Below are 20,228 nucleotides of genomic sequence, written 5' to 3'. Positions count from 1 at the left end.
TGATCCATAGATGGATTCATAATTTTATGGCATTATCAGAAGGTGGTAGAGAGGACAGGGCCTAGGGCTTAGTTGGAGTTAGGTCACTGGGTGTATATTCTGGAAGAGTTTATCAAATACCTGGCCCCTACCTTGCCCTCCCTATGCTTCCCAGTCACCATGAGGGGAGTGACTTTGCACCATGGTGCACTTCTGCCATGGCAATCTGCCTCACCACAGCTCAGAATCAATGGATCCAAGTGATTATGGACTGAAATCTCTTAAACTGTGAGTCAAAATATATCTTTTCTTCTTTAGTTAATATTTCTCAGTTATTTTTTCTCTTGTGGTTTTTAAATTTTATATTGTGCACTATAATTATACATGATAGTGGCTTTCATTGTGATATATCCATACATACAATGTATACACATAGCATACATTAGTTTATTTCATTCTCATGTACCCCTTCTTTTTGCACCACCTTCTCCCTCCCCTGATTCCAATTCTCTACTCTATTGTTCTCTCACGTTTTCCTTTTCATTCTCTATCTTCCACAGATAATAAAAATGTATAACCCTTGATTTTATGAATCTTGCTTATTTCACTTAGTATGATGCTCTCTGTTATGGTTTTGATGTGTGGTGTCCCCCAAAAGTTCAGGTGTGAGGCAATGCAAGAAGGTCTGGAGGAAAAATGATTGTGTGATATAGCATAGCCTTAACCCAATCAGAGGATTAGTTCCTGATGGGTTTAGCTGAGTGGTAACAGGAGCCAGGTGGTGTGGTACATTGGGGGCATGGATTTGGCATATATATTTGTATGTGGCAAGTGAACACCTCTCTCTCTGCTCTGATCATCATATGAGCTGGCTCCCTCTGCCACACTCTTCTGCCATGATATTCTGCCTCATCTTGTACCCTGAGGAATGGAGCTGGCTGTCTATGGACTAAGCCCTCTGAAACCATGAGCCCTTAAATAAATTTTTTCTCCCCATACAATTGTGCTCGTTGGGTCCTTTAGTCATAGAAGCAAAAAAGCAACTAAAACATTCTCCATTTCTATTACTTTTCCTGCAAATGACATAATTCCATTTGTGTTTATGGCTGAGTAAAACTCCATTGGATATATATATATACCACATTATCTTTATTCAGTAATCTGTTGATGGACACCTAGGTTGGTTCTATAAACTTTGTTATTGTGAAGTATGCTGCCATAAACACAGATATGTGTGTGCTGCTATAGTGTGCTGATTCTATTGGACAAATATGGAGGAAGGTATAGCTGGGTCATATATTGGTTTCATCCTTAAACTCTTAACACAGCAACAAAAACCTGACAATAGAGGTCACCTGTGTCAAAAACTGATGGGAACTTGAGCAAAGGTTTCTTTTATTTCATAATAATTATCTCAATTTGTAATTTAATATTATTTTTTGTGTTTACTTGGTTAGCATCCCTCACCATTAATCAAGGTTGAGACTCATAAGGGCAAAGATTCTAACTGGCTTGTCGGTGGTATTTGGCACATGTCCTAAACACAGCAGACAGGCAGCCCTGCCAATCCACAGTGACACTGAGGTGCATCACACACCTCCTCCAATGCCATGAGGAACTGTCTCTGGAACCCATATGTTCCTTGGCACTCCCAACCATGAGACCCCATCATTCATCCACCAAAGCTTAGATACCACCTGGTTCCCCAAATTATCAAGATCAAGTTTTGCCCAACTGAGAAGAATGTGCACTTAGCTAAGTTAGATAAGTTATCTTGCCTGCATATTTTTCATAATCACAATTATGAATTGTGGATTTTGAACCTCATACACAAATTGTTCCAGAGCACTACTCTGCCTCTCTATACCCAGAGAAATTCACTCAGACAGTGCAAGTCAAGATAGGCTTCCCATGGGAGGAACCACCTGGGCCACCATTATGAAAGGATGGAAATGCCATAATGATGTCATCCTTACATCACTGAGTTGGTGGATCACCTGTTCATTTACACTTATAACAGCCTGATGCCTCCCTGAATGTTATCTAGATGGAACTTTTACATGTTGTCAATGAGAACAAGAAAGGAGATAAACCATTCACATTGATAAGGACTGTATGTTTCTCATACCTGTATGATCCATTTTATGTGGCTGGACTGTCCTTATTTAAACTATGTCCTCATTTATCTCTATCTGCAATCAGAATAATAACTGGGAATTAGTCATCTGAGTACTTAAATATTTAGAACAGATCTTTTAAGATATGTATTTCCTGCTTTTTTTCCAGATTGCTCCCCCTTGAGATCAACCAAATATACACATGTATATCACCTGGCTTTTATTTCTGTAAATTATAATTGTGTCTGTGGGATAGGTAAGGAGAAGCAATCTAACTGCTTCCTCCCAGGTTGATCAAATGGCATCAAGTTCAATACGCATTTTACCATCTTCTATCTATTTATTAGGTGGACAGACAGCCAAATCCAGCCAGCTAGGATCAAGGCAGGTCCCAGGGTTAGGCTGTCAGTAATAATCTCACCATAACCCAAAATCTTTTATATACTTTTTGTATGTAAAACCTCTATGGAACTATATAATTTCATCTTTTTTCAAGACCTGTATTTGGCTAAGACGATGAAATAACCAAGGCTAATATGATTTTCCCCTTATTTATTGCCCTATTTCCTTATTTATGCTATGTCCTTATTTGTCTCTATCTGCAACCAGAATAATAACTGGGCATTAGTCATGTGAGTTACTTAATATTTAGAACAGACCTTTTAAGGTATATGGTAAGTGTTTTACTAAATATGTGTGAGGAGGAGAGGCCAGAGGTCACGAGGGCTCTCTTCTGGCACATAATGCTTTCCTGCCTTGGTGCAGCACAAATTTAGTATGCAAATCATTTTGTGTTTGAAAATATTACCCTCTATGGAATTAAGTTCATGAGGAATATGTGAATATGTCTGTCTGTCTGTCTCTCTCTCTCTCTCTCTCTCTCTCTCTCTCTCTCTCTGTGTGTGTGTGTGTGTGTGTGTGTGTGTGTGTGTGTGTGTGTGATAACTTCTCCCTTCTCCTTGTGTTTCCTGGCTTTGAACTCTTAGGCTCAAGTGATCCTCCAACCTCAGCCTCTTGAACAACTAGCACTGCAGATGTTTGCCACCCTGCCTGGTAGAGCATGACTTCTTTGATTGCCCTTTGCAGAACAAGAACCTTTGCATAGGTTGGGCCCCAGCACTGGATGCATTTTTCATCCCAAGGAATGACTAACCCGTCCTTGGTGGTACAAATGCCAAACAATCCAACCAGGACCAGAGCTAAGCAGGACAGGGCAAAAATCATATTAGCCTTGGTTATTTCATCATCTTAGCCAAATATGTGTCTTGAAAAAAGATGAAATAATATATTTCCATAGAGGTTTTACATACTAAAAGTATATAAAAGAGTTTGGGTTATGGTGAGATTGTTACTGACAGCCTAAACTTGGGACCTGCCTTGATCCCAGCTGGTTGGATTTGGCTGTCTGCCCACATAATAAATAGACAAAAGATGGTAAAATGAGTATTGAACTTGATCAACCTGGGAGGAAGCAGTTAGATTTCTTCTCCTTACCTATCCCACAGACATAATTATAATTTACAGAAACAAAAGCCAGGCGATATACGTGTGTATATTTGGTTAATCTGAAGACAGAGAAAGCTGAGGAAAAAAAGGCAGGAAATACACACATACAGATTTAGTTAGTCTGTATTGTCCCAGAGGAAGGAAATCCCCACTTTCGTCTTCTTTGGTGCCTGTCAGGGTGAGAGGTGGAAGCCCCATGGCCCCCAGCTTCTACTCTCAGCATGAGGAAGTCATTCCCAATTTCAGATGAGGTGCCTCTGAATTCAGTCTGTTTCAAGATTATTAATTGTCAACAGTTCTCAAATGACACTGTAATCTCTCCTTGTTTGAATGCACGCCAGAGATGTGGGAAGGGTTGGTGAAGGGTGAGTATCAGTTGGCGCAGAGTCAGAAGAAATAGAGAAGGAAGCACACAAGCACAGCTTGAATGTCTTCTCATTCTGTTATGTTTTGAGAACTTGGATACTTTGTTACCTAATCCTCAGTTTCTCAGGCAAATCAGACAAAGAATTTGACTCAGAGTTAAGTTAGTGAGCTTATATGATTTACAAACACTCAGACCTGGCATCACTCACATCAGGAATCTGCTGAGAGTCTCATAATGACAATTGTTCTTACAAGCCTCCTCTTCCCAGCTCCCAGGGTCTGCTCTCCATCCACAACCACCCATTTACCAAAAAGCAGGGAGCCACCTTCTCAGACACTTCTTGGCCTAATGAAAAATCTGGGATCATCTTTTTGGAGTTCTGGTACTTGATGTGCTCTCTGTGGTGATATCTGCCATGAGATGGGTGGGTAGAGATTTGCAGTTCACCTGGCCATGCAGGATGCAGTTCTCCTCTTCTGTCCTTTCAAACCCATTGATCATGGATATGCATTATTTTCAGAGACAGAGGCTATTCTTTGCTCTAAAATCTATGTGCTGGCTACTGCAGGGATCTCTTAATGGCTTCACAGGATGTATTCTGGATTGACATTACTCAGTGCATCCATCAGCTTCATTGTGGCCATGCCCACTATTTTTTTCTAGGGGAATTCTGGCCATCAGGGTACTGGCACAACATCTTGAATGTTCTGGGAAGGTGCCTGTGGCCCAAACAAGCCAAATCATCTTCCTGTATAAACCAGGGAGATGAAGTGGTCACCAAAGACTCACAGGGAAAGAACCTGCAGAGGCCCAGCAATCTCACCTGACTCAATGACCAAACATCCTGGATATCAGCTCTTTGTAAAGAACTCTGCTAGGGACTAGGGGCATAATAGTGGATACTACACAGACCCTGCTCCAGGGAAGTTCACATTTTGGAAATTGAAACAAAGGTGTAATCCAACAATGTTGTAGGACAGTAAAGAGAACAATAACAAGAGAAATGTGTTCCAGGGATACTAGAAATTGTACAGGGGAGGAAGTGGCTCCGTGTGAGGAGGTGGTGTTGAAAGCCTTTAGCAGATGAAGTTTTGATTGAGCTGGGTTTTGAAGGATGATCAAGAGTCTTCTGGGCTGGGGCTGGAGCTGAGTGGTAGAGTGCCTAGCATGTGTGAGACCCTAGATTTGATTCTCAGCACTGCATAGAAATAAATAAGGAAAGAAAGAAAGGAGGGAAACAAGGTCCATTAAAAACTAAAAAATATTTTTTTTAAAAAGTCTTCTATGAGCATGAGAGCATTCTAAGCAGAGGAAAGTGCATGAGTAGTTATTTAGATATAACCTTTTTGGGTGGAATTCAAGGATTTTGTAATGAGAACACCCAAGGAGACAAAACTGATTAGAGGACATTTAATTCTAATGTTTCACTTGAGTTTCTGATAAGAAGCAATAACTTTTGTGCGTAATGATAACTCTGATCGAATTTTGATTGATAATTTTTATTAAACTGAACTCAAAGATCAAAATGGGCATGTCTCATGACTCACTGCCAAATGCCAAGGTGGAGGGGGCACCTAGAGTCTGCAATAGGGGGTGGGGCATAGGTGTTTTTTTCTACTGGCTGTACATCTAGCTCCACCTCCTTTCCCAGCATATAAATATGCCAGACTGACTTCATTGACTCACAGCTGTTCACAGAAGGAAAGCTTGGAACCTTCTGCCCTGTCAAAAGATAGCTCACATAGCTGGAAGTCAAACTCAGAGGAGAAAATTTTGGAAGGAAAGTAGTGATGGAAATGATCCCAAACTTTTCCATGGAAACCTGGGTTCTCCTGGGAATCAGCCTGGTGCTCCTCTATCTGTGAGTAACTATCCCAGTTTCTATCCTCTTCAAACCTCTCATTTCTGTGACTAGGAGGTTTAGTGATATGATTTGATTTGGAGGATGAACTTTGGAGTGAGTCTCAGTTTGAACTTAGATTAATCAACCAGAAGAGTTCAGTAGATGCAGATTGCAAACAACTGGACACCTTCTGAAAAGTGATGCATGCTCTGCAAACTTTCAGAATTCTGGAGGTAAAGAGGGGCCTTCACAAGTTTCTGTGTCATTGTTTATCTTTTGTGTTCTATGTGAACTAAAAGAGATGTGTAGGAGGCTTGTCTCCTGTGGAACAGGTGGTTCCTGCTCCTCCTCTCCATGTCCCAGCACCATTTGTAAAATGCATCAAGTGCACCCCAGGTGCTACCATAGGCTCAGACTCAGTTCTTCCCTCTGTTCTCTTCCTTTTCCCTGAAATAGCCCTCCTTCCAAAAACTCAATTCCTCCACCTTGCAATATGCAACTACTGCAGAATGATGAAAGTATTGAGCAAAGACCTGGGAGAAATTTGGAACTTTTATTCCTTAAGTTAGCATCAGTGTAGAGATTTGTTTCTTCCTTGATATGAAACCTAATGGCAGCTTCAGGAGACAGAAGTTAAAAAGCCAATTTTGTATTTTAAACATTTTCCCATGATATTCCAGTACAGGAGCATGAATAAAACCATCTAGTAGAAGAATTCCTTTAAATAGTGGGATTTCTGGTCTGAGATTGTGACTCAGTGTTAGAGAGCTCCTCTGGAATGTGTGAGGCACAGGGTTTGATCCTCAGCATCACATAAAAATAAATAAGTAAAATAAAGGTATTGTGTCTGCCTACAACTAAAAAAAAATATTAAAAATAGTGGGATTCCTGGTTTCCTGGAGCAAGTGAAGAGAGCAGTTATTTCTGACGAAGGGTAGAAGACATTGCCCCAAGGAGACCTTTGACTTCTATCTTAAATCCACTTTTACAAGAGTAGGCATTCATAATGATGTGAAAATAGAAAATATAAACCTGGTTGTGTAACAATTGAAGTAAAGGATAATATTCAGGCTTTTGTTGCATCTATTTTCCCTCCAGTGGCATTTTAAAATTAATGGAAATGTTTTAATTTCATTCTTTCAATAGTACAATTTTTTTGAGGTAAGTTCCTCATGTTTCTTTTGAAGGTCAAAATAGGACTCTTGGATTCTGTATATGTAAAAACCAACCTGTTTAAAAATTACCTCACCTTTTTTTTAAAAAAAAAGAGAGAGTGAGAGAGGAGAGAGAGAGAGAGAGAGAGAGAGAGAGAGAGAGAGAGAGAGAGATTTTTAATATTTATTTTTTAGTTCTTGGCGGACACAACATCTTTGTTGGTATGTGGTGCTGAGGATCGAACCCGGGCCGCACGCATGCCAGGCAAGCGCGCTACCGCTAGAGCCACATGCCCAGCCCAATTACCTCACCTTTTTTGAACATTTGAAGAAATATTAATCTAATACATACATCCATGACATAGATTGCACATGTCTTTAAATATACCTGCCCAGGTATATTTAAATATACTAACTCAACAGTTTCCCATACACCAGTGTTCTTAATCTCTTACATCAGATGAGTAAGACAGAATGTGGACCAGGAATACAATAAAAGGCATCCAGATATGAGTTACGAAAAAGTGGAAGAATATTCCTCTCTGTTCAGAGAAGAAGGCCCAGAGTGGAGACGGCCCCCACTGGAGGCCACTAGAGGGGCCAACATAATGGTATCAAGTCATCTTCCTGAACTGACACCAGTGAGTGAAGTGACCTGGAAGAAATCTAGGCTGAATTACTCTTTTCAAGTTCATGTTTGGGGACTTATATCAGATATTCACTGTAGCATTGGGAGCCTAATGATGGAATTAGTTACTTTGAGCTAATTATTATGACTTTTGGAGTCTCTCAGGGAATGTGAGAGAGGAGATGATGAGCAGATGTAATCAGGGGCACTGGAGTTTTTGTTGTTATTTAGGGCCTACATGTTACCTGCCTGGCTTCACTGTTCCCATTCTTGATCAGTGACTCATGAGCCACTATATACACACAGTCACAATCCCTTGACCTGGATTTCTCTTCCACTTTTAGATATGGGACCTATTCACATGGATATTTTAAGAAACTGGGAATTCCAGGGCCAACACCTCTGCCTTTTTTGGGAACTATTCTTAATTATCGCCAGGTGAGTGTCATTTGAGCCTCTTATGGTTGCAAACATCTGCTTAGTTACATCAGTAGAAATTCAACTCTGTGAGGGAAGTTTTAAGAGTTCTAAGCTTCAGAAACTGTGTGAGGGCCCCATCCAAAGCACAGTTTTACCCTGGGGCTCTGTTTACAACTCCTCCTGGCCTCAGGTTCACTTCTGTTGATGAGCTCAGGACTCTGGCACATCCACACTGTAAGCTGTGGACTTTATGTTCAGCAGACTGTGAGCATTCTCACAGAGTTTTCATTTTTCTCAGTGCAGATTCTAGGAAGACACACTCAAACCTCTGGGATGCTTTATTTTCACAGTTAAAATATTACAAATGAAACTTAGCAAGAGGAACATTGATTGCTTGGTTTTTGTGATGAAAACTCAGAGCCAGTGTCTACCTATCTGTGTCCTATGTGCAGAGAGGTAGCAACTTCCCTTTTCCAAGTTGAGCTCCAATACAGAAAGGCAAGCCCACTTTTATTTGCTCACTATGTCACTTACTTACTCAACAAGATGATTGTGATAACATAAATCTCCTAGGCTAGAAGAGGTTCCTGGTGCCTTTACTCCCTAATTCTACCAGAATTCTAGAGAAAACATGAGATAAATTAAAATGATACTCAACGAGGAGATAAAAGATCATTCATAGCCCTGGGAAACACTCATTTTCCCTCAGCCTGGGTTTCCTCATGTGCTCATGGAGGTGATCATTCAGAAGGTCCCAGTATTTCTGAGACAACACAAGGAGAAGAAGTACTGCAGAAGAGAAGTATGTCATATTCATAGACAAGGGTAATTGGTTGAGTATAAATAATACTTAGAGAAAATTCAAGTGACTTTACATATTTCATTTCAAACATTGCATATTTTCTCTTTTCTCCTCAGAAGCCTCTGAGTAAGAGCTTCTCTCTAACCACCTGTTAGGAACATCAAGCCTGATTTCATGGGATTTGGGTCATTTGATGCAATGTCAGTACATTTATAATAATAATGGAATTTCATATTGTTCTTCTTCCCAGGGTTTGATTAATTTTGAGACAAAATGTTATAAAAAGTATGGAAAAACATGGGGGTACGTATTTTGGAAATTTCTCTTTGGAAGACTTGTTATGATGTGGTGCCCCAATGCGTGAGGACAACCTCAGCCCGGAGCTTTTGGGATGCAACCCTCTGTGCTGCACAATCCTTGGAGGCTTGTCCTGCCAAGGGTCCTGCATGTCACCAGGAGTCTGGGTCTACAGTCTGACTTAGGTTGAGAATGTTGCATGTTTTCACTTTTCTCTTGCTTTTGATGACCAAGAGACTCCATCCTTACTTTGTGTCCAATGTCCTATCTTCCCCATTTTTATTTCTTTTTGACCCCTTTAGCTGAATAAAATGTATTATTTGAGAACTTTTTTTTTAAATCATGGGCTTACAAATCTATGGCATCATCTCTTTCCTCCATTGATTTCCTTTTAATTTAAAGACAAAATTCCCTTATTTAAATTTCAGATTTAATGTACGCTTTTGAACAAAAGGCTGGGAGGTACTGGGAAGTAGATGGGAAACCATTTCTGCTCATCTTTTTTTTTAATTTCCTTTACTTTCTTTCTTCTTTTTATTTGTCATCATTATTGTTGCTCATATGCCATTTTTAAGTTTTCAGCATTGACTTTTCAATGAAGTAGACCCAAGCATTTCTTTCTCTCCTTCATCCATTATGTTAAGACCAGACATAGGATGTAGTTACACCACAGAGTTCCCTGGTGGATTGATGGGGTTTATATTGGAGGGTGGTCTTAGCTAATTGTAGCAACTATTCCCTTCAGAGCTGGCGGGAGTTTGGTGAGAGCCATAGAAGAGGTGTAATCATTTTGCTCTACACTAAAAATAGTGGTAGAAGACATTGACTCTTCTCCATTTTCTCTCGTCAATCTCCCAAAAGCCACAGGGCTGGCTAGAGTGTTCTGCTCAGTTGACATGCCCATAGATACCATGTGATCCAAGGACACAACATGCCCCACTGGATCTCCAAAGCCCCCATTTCAGCTACCACTTGAAAAACTTAGTAATTATGAAAGTCAATTATCTACCTTAATTTTTTTCTTCACTAACCTAATAGCCTTTTGAATAATCCAATATTTTGTGATGTAAAGTGTTATATAGACTACGGGCTGAGGCTGGCTCTCAGTGGCAGGGCGCTTGCCTATATCATGTGTGAGGCACTGTGTTTGATCCTCAGCACCACATAAAAATAAACAAATAAGGGCATTCTGTCCACCTACAATTACAATAAATAAATAAATAAGTTATGGAAATTAGTGTAGACAATACTATTGTATTCACCATCTAGATTTAAGAAGTGTTCCAATGCTATTTCTAATTATGATCTCTTAGAAGATTTTTTTTTCTATGTACTGTAGATTAGGCAGTTAGAATAGGTAACATCAGGATCAAAGTCTGGATTTCTGCTGCAGAATCTGGCCTGTTAGATTTAACCAGCCCTATTTTTCTAACACAGCCTATATGATGGTCGACAGCCGGTTTTGGTTATTATGGAGCCAAGCACTATCAAAACAGTGCTCATCAAGGAATGTTATTCTGCCTTCACTAACCGGCGGGTATGCATTCACTTTTCAACATTTTAACATTTATTTGGTTATTTTAAAGTTTTTAATTTATTCTTTTCAGTTATACATGACACTAGAATGTATTTTGACATATTATACATACATAAAGTACAACTTCCCAAGCCTGTGTTTGTACATAATGTGGAGTTTCTCTGATTGTGTATTCATATATGAACATACGAAAGTTATGTCTGATTCATTCTACAGTCTTTCCTATTCCCACCCCCTCACCCTTTTCTTTGTTTCCCTTTGTCTAATCCAAAGTAACATTTATTATTAACTCAATTTTTATTCTGAGATATTTATAAATTCAGAGGGCATTCTTTGCCAAAAAATTTACCAGGCAGTTGCATGTATAATCTGTTTTACCCAATGATAATTTCTTACATGACTATAAATTTATAAAGTTCCTTTGTCTATACTAACAGGAAATTGATACAATCTAGGCTTTTTATTTCCATTTTTCCTGTTTTGTGTGCCTATATGTATGAGTGTGCAGCTCTGTGCAAATGTATCACATGCCTACAATTTGTGTAGATAGATTTATATTGTGTTTTTAATGTATTTTCACAAATTCTTCATTAACCTCAGAAATATGCCCGGTTTCTTGTGTGCTAACTACATTGGACAAAGATTGCACCTATAAATAGGGAAAATCCTATCTGTATTTCTTTCACTTATTTGTTTTTATTTTCCTCTGATATTAGCTGGGAGTTCCAGTGTGAGGTTGAATAAGAGCCAGAGGAGTGAACATTTCTTTTGAAGGATATAGACTTTAATCTTCCAAAGTTTACCCTAATTTTAGATGAGGCTGGTGTGTAAGTGTGTGGATTCCCATACAATCTCTATCTTCACTTTTTAAAAACTTTGGGTGCTGGGTTTAGCTCATTTGGTAGAGTGCTTACCTTGCAGGCACAAATTCTGGGGTTCAATCCCCAGCATCACAAAAATATTTTTTAAAACTTTGATTAATGTATGACATTTGTGCATAATAATAGGATTTGCTGCTATGTTCAATACACACATATATTCCACTCTGCCCAAATCCAGCCTCTATTTACTTCCCAACATGTCCAAATCACTAATCTACACTCAGATTAATGTTTTTACTTGTCTTTCTATATGTGGCTGAGCAGATATTGTTGAATTATTCCTGATGCTTGGGAGAAAGCATTCAGTTTGCCACCAGGAAGTGTATTGATAGCTGAAAGTGGATTTTTAAAGAATCTCTTTATCAAGTTGAAGAAGCTTCCCTCTGTTCCTAATCTCCTAAATTTTTATAGTGAATGAGTTCTGGAAACACATTTTGGGGTTGGTGTACTGGGGATTGGACTTAGAGGCATTTGACCATTGAGCCACATCCCTGGTCCTATGCTGTATTTTATTTAGAGACAGAGTCTCACTGAATTGCTTAGCACCTCACTGTTGCTGAGGCTGGCTTTCAATTTGTGATCATCCTGTCTTATACTCCTGAGCTGCTGGGATTACAGATATGCACCATTGTGCCCAGCTGGAAGCATACATTTTAATTAAAAAATATATTTTAGATCATAGAAGTAAATTTCAAGGGTTTTGCTTTGATGGTCTAGCACCTAGGTGAAAATAAGAATTATCTTCCTTTCTCCTTCTGCCCTTGTAGAAAATATTGGAAGAACTTCCATTAATAACTTGTTTTTTTCTGTATTACACTTATATTCCAATCCTTTAATTTCAAATATTTGTATTTTTAAAATTATCATATCTAACCACCCATTTTTCAAGATGCTTATGCTGTAAATGCATATAAAGACAGAACTGTTCTTAGGTAACATACAGTTGACCAAGAACACCTGGTATCTGTAACCAACTGATTTCTGCTCTGCACAGCCCTGGGGGTTGTACTAGGTTTTCTTAGGTCTTCTTTATGTCTATTCCCCTAGAAAAAGCTTTCAACAGAGTGAAAATTTTTCATCTAAACAAAGGTTGGAATATAAAGTCCAAAAACAGTGTGAGGTCCCTGGGTGTCTCTTCCAACCTCACAGGAGGTTAGGCACTTGGAATAAATACTATTGAGTGACTGACATAGGGCTAGCTACCTAGTAGGCAGTCACTAAACATTTTTTTAAATAAATGATGCTTGTTTTTACAAACTTTTGCAACTGTGGAGACCTCCTCATTTATATAGGACAAAATCTCTTTTCCTTTGGACTCTAGAATTTTGTTCCAGTGGGATTTATGAAAAAAGCCATCTCTTTGTCTGAGGATGAAGAGTGGAAGAGAATAAGAACACTTCTGTCTCCGACCTTCACCAGTGGAAAACTCAAGGAGGTAATAAAATAGGAGGGCTTTTCACTGGAAACTTGAAGAATAAATTTGGGGATGGGTAGAAAGCGAGATACATAGTAGTCCCTTTCCAAGGGATAGCCCTCTGAATTTGAACTTCCTAAAAATGTTCTTTTGTCTTTATGTTTTAGAAGATATATAGAAAGATTCATTATAAATGTCTCATACTTCTTCATCCTGGGAAAACCATAGCCTTGGGGACTGAGTCTCCTCACTTAACTATGGACAATCTTGTGTTTTGTGCATAGATGTTCCCCATCATTAACCAGTATGGAGCTGTGTTGGTGAAAAACATGAGACTGGAATCAGAGAAGGGCAAGTTGATCAACTTGAAAGAGTAAGTAGCAGGGCAGCTCGGGCATTCCAAGCTCCACCAGGAGCCCCTCCAACTGCCTGACACAGAACTGAATTCCAACTGCTGAGCTAGTGCAATGAGCAAACAAAGCAAGAGTTTGGAGTCACAACTCCAACTATTCACCCAAGAAGGAGCTGCTCCCAGGAGGAGACAGGGCAGCTGGGGGAGAAAGGATCTCTTCCTATCTGCCAAGGTTTATTTCCCTGCTATTTATGACTTTGAATATACTAGAAGAAAAAATACTGTCAAGGTCAAGGTCACCTTTTTTGAGTCAGTACCTCCACTCTTGTCCTGCTGAAGCTCAGTTTGTACACAACTATCCATCATCCTCATTCTACTTCTGCTACTGTAGTGTGTCTGATTATGGAACTTATCCCTGTGTGGGTGAACTTCTTGAGTTCAGAAGTGAGTCTAACTCAACTCACTGTCCCCATCACTCTTGGCACAAGGTCAGCATTTCATTTGCAACTCATAAAGGCCTCATAGTAAGTTTGAAGGGATCATGGACTCATCTGATAGTCCATCAGATAACTGAGTGTGTGTGGCTCTCTGCTTGTCTTGTCTGAGTATGTGGACTTACTCCTACTTCTTGCTGCATGTGTAGTGGAAGGATTGGGAAAAGGCACTGATTTTACTTTTCCATGTCTTTCTCTATTCAGCATCTTTGGGGCCTACAGCATGGATGTGATCATTGCAACATCATTTGGAGTGAGCATCGATTCCCTGAACAACCCACAAGATCCCTTTGTGGAGAAAGTCAAGAAGTTCTTAAAATTTGATTTCTTTGACCCTTTGCCCCTCTCAATAAGTATGTGGCCTACCATGCTATTAGTTCCTTCTCTCCATTTAAATAAGATCATTATTGTTATGTAATTAACATGTCTTTTAATTTATACACTTAATTTATACAACTAAATGGGTTTCAGTACAAAGATATATGCAACCATCACTAGTGACCATTTGTCAACTCAGAAGCAGGCTACCATTTCATTATCAACTCTCAATTTTCCAAGTCTAAGCAACCATGAATCTATTTTCTGACTATAGATTTGATGATACTGTGAGTTTTCTATTAATGAATCCTACAATATGTGGCTTTGCATGTCTGACTTCTTTCATTTATCATTGTATTTTCAAATTCTTCCATCCTAAGCATGTGTGAGTACTTCATTTCTTTTTTTAGAGAGAGGGAAAGAGAGAGAGAGAATTTTTAATATGTTTTTTTTAATTTTCGATGGACATAACATCTTTATTTTATGTGGTGCTGAGGATCAAACACAGCGCCCTGCGCATGCCAGGCGAGTGCACTACTGCTTGAACTACGTACAGTCCCAGCCCTTCATTTCTTTTTTAAAAGAAATTGTTTATTTATTTGTTCTAATGAATTATATATGACATCAGAATGCATTTCACTAAATAATACACAAATGGAGCACAACTTTTCACTTATGAACTTTTCATGAAGTAGATTCACAACATTTGTGTCATCATCTATTTTCCTAGGGCAATGATGTTCATCTCATTCCACCATCACTCCTACACCCATCCCCCCTCCATTTCCCTTGCCCTATCCAAAGTTCTTTCATTTCTCTGATGACTGTCCCACCTATTATGAATCAGCATCCACTTATGAGAGAAAACATTTGGCTTTTTGTATTTTGGTATTGGCTTACTTCACTTAGCATGATATTCTCAACTTCATCCATTTATCTGAAAATTCCATGATTTTATTCTCTTTTAATGCTGAATAATATTCCATTGTGTATATGTACCATATTTTCTTTATCCATTCATCTGTTGATGGGCATCTAGGTTGGTTCTACAGTTTAGCTATTGTGAATTGAGTTGCTATAAACATTGATGTGGCTGCATCAATGCAGTATGCTGATTTTAAGTCCTTTGGGTATAAACCAAGAAGAGAGATGCTGGGTCAAATGGTGGTTCCATTCCAACTTGTCTGAGGAATCTCCATATTGCTTTCCAAAGTTGTTGCACCAATTTGCAGTCCCACCAGCAATATAAGTGTCTTTCCCCCCACATTCTCACCAACATATATTTTTGCTTGTTTTCTTTATAACTGCCATTCTTATTGGAGTGAGATGAAATCCTAGAATAGTTTTGATTTGCATTTCTGTAATTACTAGAGATGTTGAATATTTTTTCATATATTTGTTCATCAGTTGTAAATCTTCTTCTGAGAAATGTCTGTTCAATTCCTTAGCCCATTTATGGATAGGGTTATTTGTTGTTATTGTGGGGTTTTTGGTGTTAAGTTTTTTTGAGTTCCTTATATATCCTGGAGATTAGTGCTCTATATGATGTGCATGTTGTAAAAATTTGCTCCTATTCGTTAGGCTCTATCTTCACCTTATTGATTGTTTTTTTTTTGTTGTTGTTGTTGTTGATAAGAAGCTATTTAGTTTGAATCCATTCCATTTATTGTTTCTTGTTTTTATTTCTTACACTTTAGGAGTCTTAAGGAAAGTTTGAGCCTACTTTTTCTTCTATTAGGTTCAGGATCCCTAGCCTAATTTCTAGGTCCTTGATTCACTGTGAGTTAAATTTTGTGCATGGTGAGAGAGACTTAATTTCATTCTGCTACATATGGATTTCTAGTTTTTGCAGAATCATTTGTTGAAGAGGCTTTTTTTCCAGTGAATGTTTTTGGCACCTTTGCCTAGTATGAGATAACTGTATTTGTGTAGGTTTTTCTCTGTATCTTCTGTCCGTACCATTGGTCTACATGTCTGTTTTGGTGCCAATATGGATTTCCAGTGTTGCCAGCACCATTTATTGAATAGGCTCTTTTCTCCAGTGAATGTTTTTGGCACCTTTGTATAGTATAATATAACCATATTAATGTGGGCTTGTCTCTGTGTCCTCTATTCTGTACCATTAGTCTACAAGTCTATTTTGGTGCAGATATTATGCTGTTTTTGTTACTATTGCTCTGTAGTATTGTTTAAGGTCTGGTATAGTGATGCTTCCTGCTTCACTTTCTTGTTAAGGATTGCTAGCTATTCTGGGTCTCTTATTTTTCCAAATAAACTTTATGATTGCCTTTTCTATTTCTGTGAAGAATGCCATTGGGATTTTAATAGGGTTGCATTAAATCTGTAAAACACTTTTGGTAGTATGGATTTGCCAGAACATAATTGAGACTTTTTGCATGTATGTTCATTAAAGATATTGGTCTGAAATTTTCTTTTGTTGATGTGTCTTTGGCTGGTTTTGAAATCAGGGTGTACTGGCCTCATAGAATGAGTTTGGAAGTATTCCCTCTTTTGCTATTTCATGAAATAATTTGAAGAGTATTAGTATTAGGTCTTCTTTGAAGATCTTGTTAGAATCTGTCTGGCTGGGTCTCTTCTTTGTATGTAGGCTTTACATGGTGTCTTCTGTTTCCTTGCTGGTAATTGATCTGTTTAACTTGTGTATATTACCTCTATTGAGTTTGGGTAGGTCATGACTCCAGAAATTTGTCAATGTCTTTGATATTTTCTATTTAATTGGAGTACAAATTTTCAAAATAGTTTCTAATTATCTTATGTATCTTAGATGTGTCCATCATAATATTTCTTTTATTATCACAGATGTTAGTAATTTAAGTTTTCTCTCTCTTTATTTGTGTGACTAAGGTTTATGAATTTTATTTATTTTTTTCAAAGAACCAACTTTTTGATTTGTCATTTTTTTCAATTGTTTCTTTTGTTTCAGTTTCATTGATTTCAGCTCTGATTTTAATTATTTTCTGTCTTGTACTACTTTTGATGTTGATTGTTCTTTTTTTTGGGGGGGGGCTTTGAGATGTAATGTTAGGTCCTTTATTTATTGATTTTTTCTTCTTTCAAGGAATGAACTCCATGCAATGAATCCCAGAGATTTCAATATGTTGTATCAGTATTCTCATTTACCTCTAAGAATTTTTAAATCTCCTCTCTGATGTTTTCTGCTATCCCTTGCTCATTCAGTAGCATATTATTTAGTCTCCAAGTGTTGGAGTAGCTTCTTTTTCATTTTATCATTAATTTCTAATTTCTTTCCATTATAATCTGATGGCATTCATGGTAGTATTTGTTTGTATTTGCCAAGAGTTTCTTTGTGGCATAATATATGGTCTATTTTAGAGAAGGATCCATGTACTGTCAAAGAAGAAAGTGTATTCACTCATTGATGGATGAAATATTCTCTATATCTCTTAAGTCTAAGTTATTGATTGTATTATTGAGTTCTATATTTTCTTGGTTTAGCTTTTGTTTGGGAGATATATCCAGTGGTGAATGAGGTGTGTTAAAGTCACCCAGTATTATTGTGTTGTGGTCTATTTGACTCTTGAAATTAAGAAGAGTTTGATGAATGTAGATGGCCTTTACATTTGGCCTTTTCATGTTATCCTGTAATTAATTGTTTGGGGCATAAGTATTTATAATTGTTATTTCTTGTTGATGAAGCTCTGGGTTTAGAAATCTGAGAGATCCCAATTGATTTCCTCCTATATGTAATCTGATTCCTTTGTCTTGTGGCTTTTAAATTTCTTTCTTTATTCTGTATGTTAGGCATTTTTATTGTTATTGCCTTAGTGTAGATCTGTCATGATTTTGTACACTTGGTATCCTATAAGCCTTTTGTATTTGATTTTCCAATTTATTATTCAGGTTTGGAAAAGTTACTGATATTATTTCATGGATAAATTATTCATTCCTATGTTTTGGAACTCTATACCTTCTTCTCTCCCAATAATTCTTACATTTGGCCTTTTCGTGTTATCCCATAATTCATGAATGTTCTGCTCATGGTTTCTTACCATCTTCACTGTGTGGTCAACTTTACTTTCAATTTTGTATATTTTGTCTTCATTGTCTGAGGTCCTATCTTTCAAGTGATCCAGTCTGTTGGTGATAATTTCTATTGAGTATTTTAATTTGGTTTACTGTTTCCTTCATTTCAAAGATTTCTTTTCCTTTTTTGGTAGAATCTCTATCTCCTTATTGAAGTAATCTTTTGCTTCCTGTATTTGACCGTGTAGCTCTTTATTTAATTGACCTTTTGTTGCCTATGTTTGCTTTCTTTAATTCACAGAACATTTTAATTACATACATCCTGAACTCCTCTTGGACATCTCTTCTGCTGTGCTGGCCATTGGTTCTAGTAATGTATCTTGGTTTGTTTGGGGCACTTTATTCCCTTGTATTTTTCATATTGTTTGTCTTTCCCTTTAGCAGTGTAGATCCAAGGTATTACAGTTTTTACCAATAGATTTATAGTGTCCCTGCAGAATTCCATGACCTCTCTTTTCAGGAGGAGATCAATATTAACATATACCAATGAAAACAATATGCAGGCTTAATTAAACCAAATAGCTTTCATTGAGATGTTTCCTGTTTTGTCAAAATAGACAGAAATGGTGAGTTTGATTATTATTAACAATATAAACAGTAGGTTGCAAAAGGACCTACAGTTTATAATGATGGACAAAGAGAGAAGTGGGGGCGGGTTTAGGATGAGATGTTAAGGAGGTAGGAGATGAGGATATAGAGTTATTAGATCTTAGGAAACATAAAGGAGGAATCAAAAGATGTTGGATAGTAGCAGGAGAAAAGAGACTTTGGGGAGATAGATAAGTTGGAAGGGGAGAGAGAGGGAGGGAGGGAGGAAGAGGCTAGAACAACAAATTATTTTGCCAATATTCTGTTGAGATTTTGCATCCATAATTATAAGATATATCATTTTGTAGTTCTATGTTATCTTTGTGTTAATTCTTAGAATTAGGTTAACACTGGCATTTTAGGATCTAATACAGTGTTCACTGTATTCTATATTTAGAAAACAATAGATATTTCTATGAATGTTTGGAAAGAGGTAAAGAATTGGTATTAGTTCTTTTAGTCTTTGGTAGAATTGTCCATGAAACATCTGGACCTGAGCTTCACTTTGTAGAAAAGTTCTTAATTTCTAACTTAGTCTCATCACATGATGTATGTCAATATATATTTTATATTACTTTTTGTGTCAGTTTCTGTTGTTTGTGTCTCTTTATGAATTTGTCTATTTCATTTATGTAATTTATATAATTATTCTGATAATCTGATTGTTACAATATCTTTATATTTCTTTCTATATTTATAATTTCAGTATTTCCCCAGTTTTTATTTTGAATGCTACTAATTGTAGCCTTTTTATTTCTTGGTCAGTGTAGCTATTAGTTTGCCAATTTTGTTGGTTTTATTGAAAGAATTGTATTTGTTTTCATTAATTACTTCTATTTATTTTATTTTTTATTTGATTAGTTTCCACTTTGATCCTTAATATTTTTTTCTTCTGTTTCCTTTAAGTTTAATTTGCTCTTCCTTTTTTTATGATTTATTGTGTAAAGTTTGATCATTCATTTCTGATCTTTGTATTATGTAATAGATAATAATTTCCCTCTGTACAGTGATGGCTTTTTCTCCATTACACAAATTTTACATATTATGCCTCCTTTTTTCCTTTCAACACTATCTATTTCACTTTATATTTATTCTTTCATCCAGTGTTTATTTAGGTGAATATTGATCAATTTGCCCATATTTGAGTTTCAAAATTTTCTTTTTAATAATGCCTTCTGGATTCCTCCCATGGTGCTTGAGAAACACATGCTCTGTTGGTCCCATCCTGACTGCTCTTTCTTGAAGAGCATGATTAACTGCAGCATCAGTCTAAAGCCTAGTTTTATCCAAAGACACGCTATTCCAGTACACGAAGGGGAAAGGGGTCAGGGTTTCCATCTTGCTCCTTTGGTCACTCCACAGAGATAGAAGGGGCCACTGATTTCAGTGGTATGGTGCTGGCCCTATATATGACATCCTCTTGCTCAGCCAGTGTACTGGAGCCCAATCGGTGGTCCCAGCAGGAA

The 20,228-nt window shown here is 37.5% G+C and overlaps 1 protein-coding gene across 1 annotated transcript in view; it reads left to right on the top strand.

The window, feature by feature from the left end:
* Nucleotides 1–5,759: 5,759 nt before the first annotated feature.
* The window catches only part of LOC144256852 (cytochrome P450 3A9-like), a 30,354-nt gene continuing 15,885 nt past the window's right edge, over nt 5,760–20,228 (top strand). The window contains exons 1-7 of the mRNA XM_077802499.1: nt 5,760–5,830; nt 7,939–8,032; nt 9,067–9,119; nt 10,551–10,650; nt 12,853–12,966; nt 13,230–13,318; nt 13,996–14,144. Coding sequence (XP_077658625.1) covers nt 5,760–5,830; nt 7,939–8,032; nt 9,067–9,119; nt 10,551–10,650; nt 12,853–12,966; nt 13,230–13,318; nt 13,996–14,144 — 670 coding nt within the window. The remainder of the gene's footprint in view (nt 5,831–7,938; nt 8,033–9,066; nt 9,120–10,550; nt 10,651–12,852; nt 12,967–13,229; nt 13,319–13,995; nt 14,145–20,228) is intronic.

Source organism: Urocitellus parryii, chromosome 9, assembly GCF_045843805.1.
Source record: "Urocitellus parryii isolate mUroPar1 chromosome 9, mUroPar1.hap1, whole genome shotgun sequence".
Lineage (NCBI taxonomy): Eukaryota > Metazoa > Chordata > Mammalia > Rodentia > Sciuridae > Urocitellus > Urocitellus parryii.
This window is presented reverse-complemented; position numbering and strand designations above follow the sequence as displayed.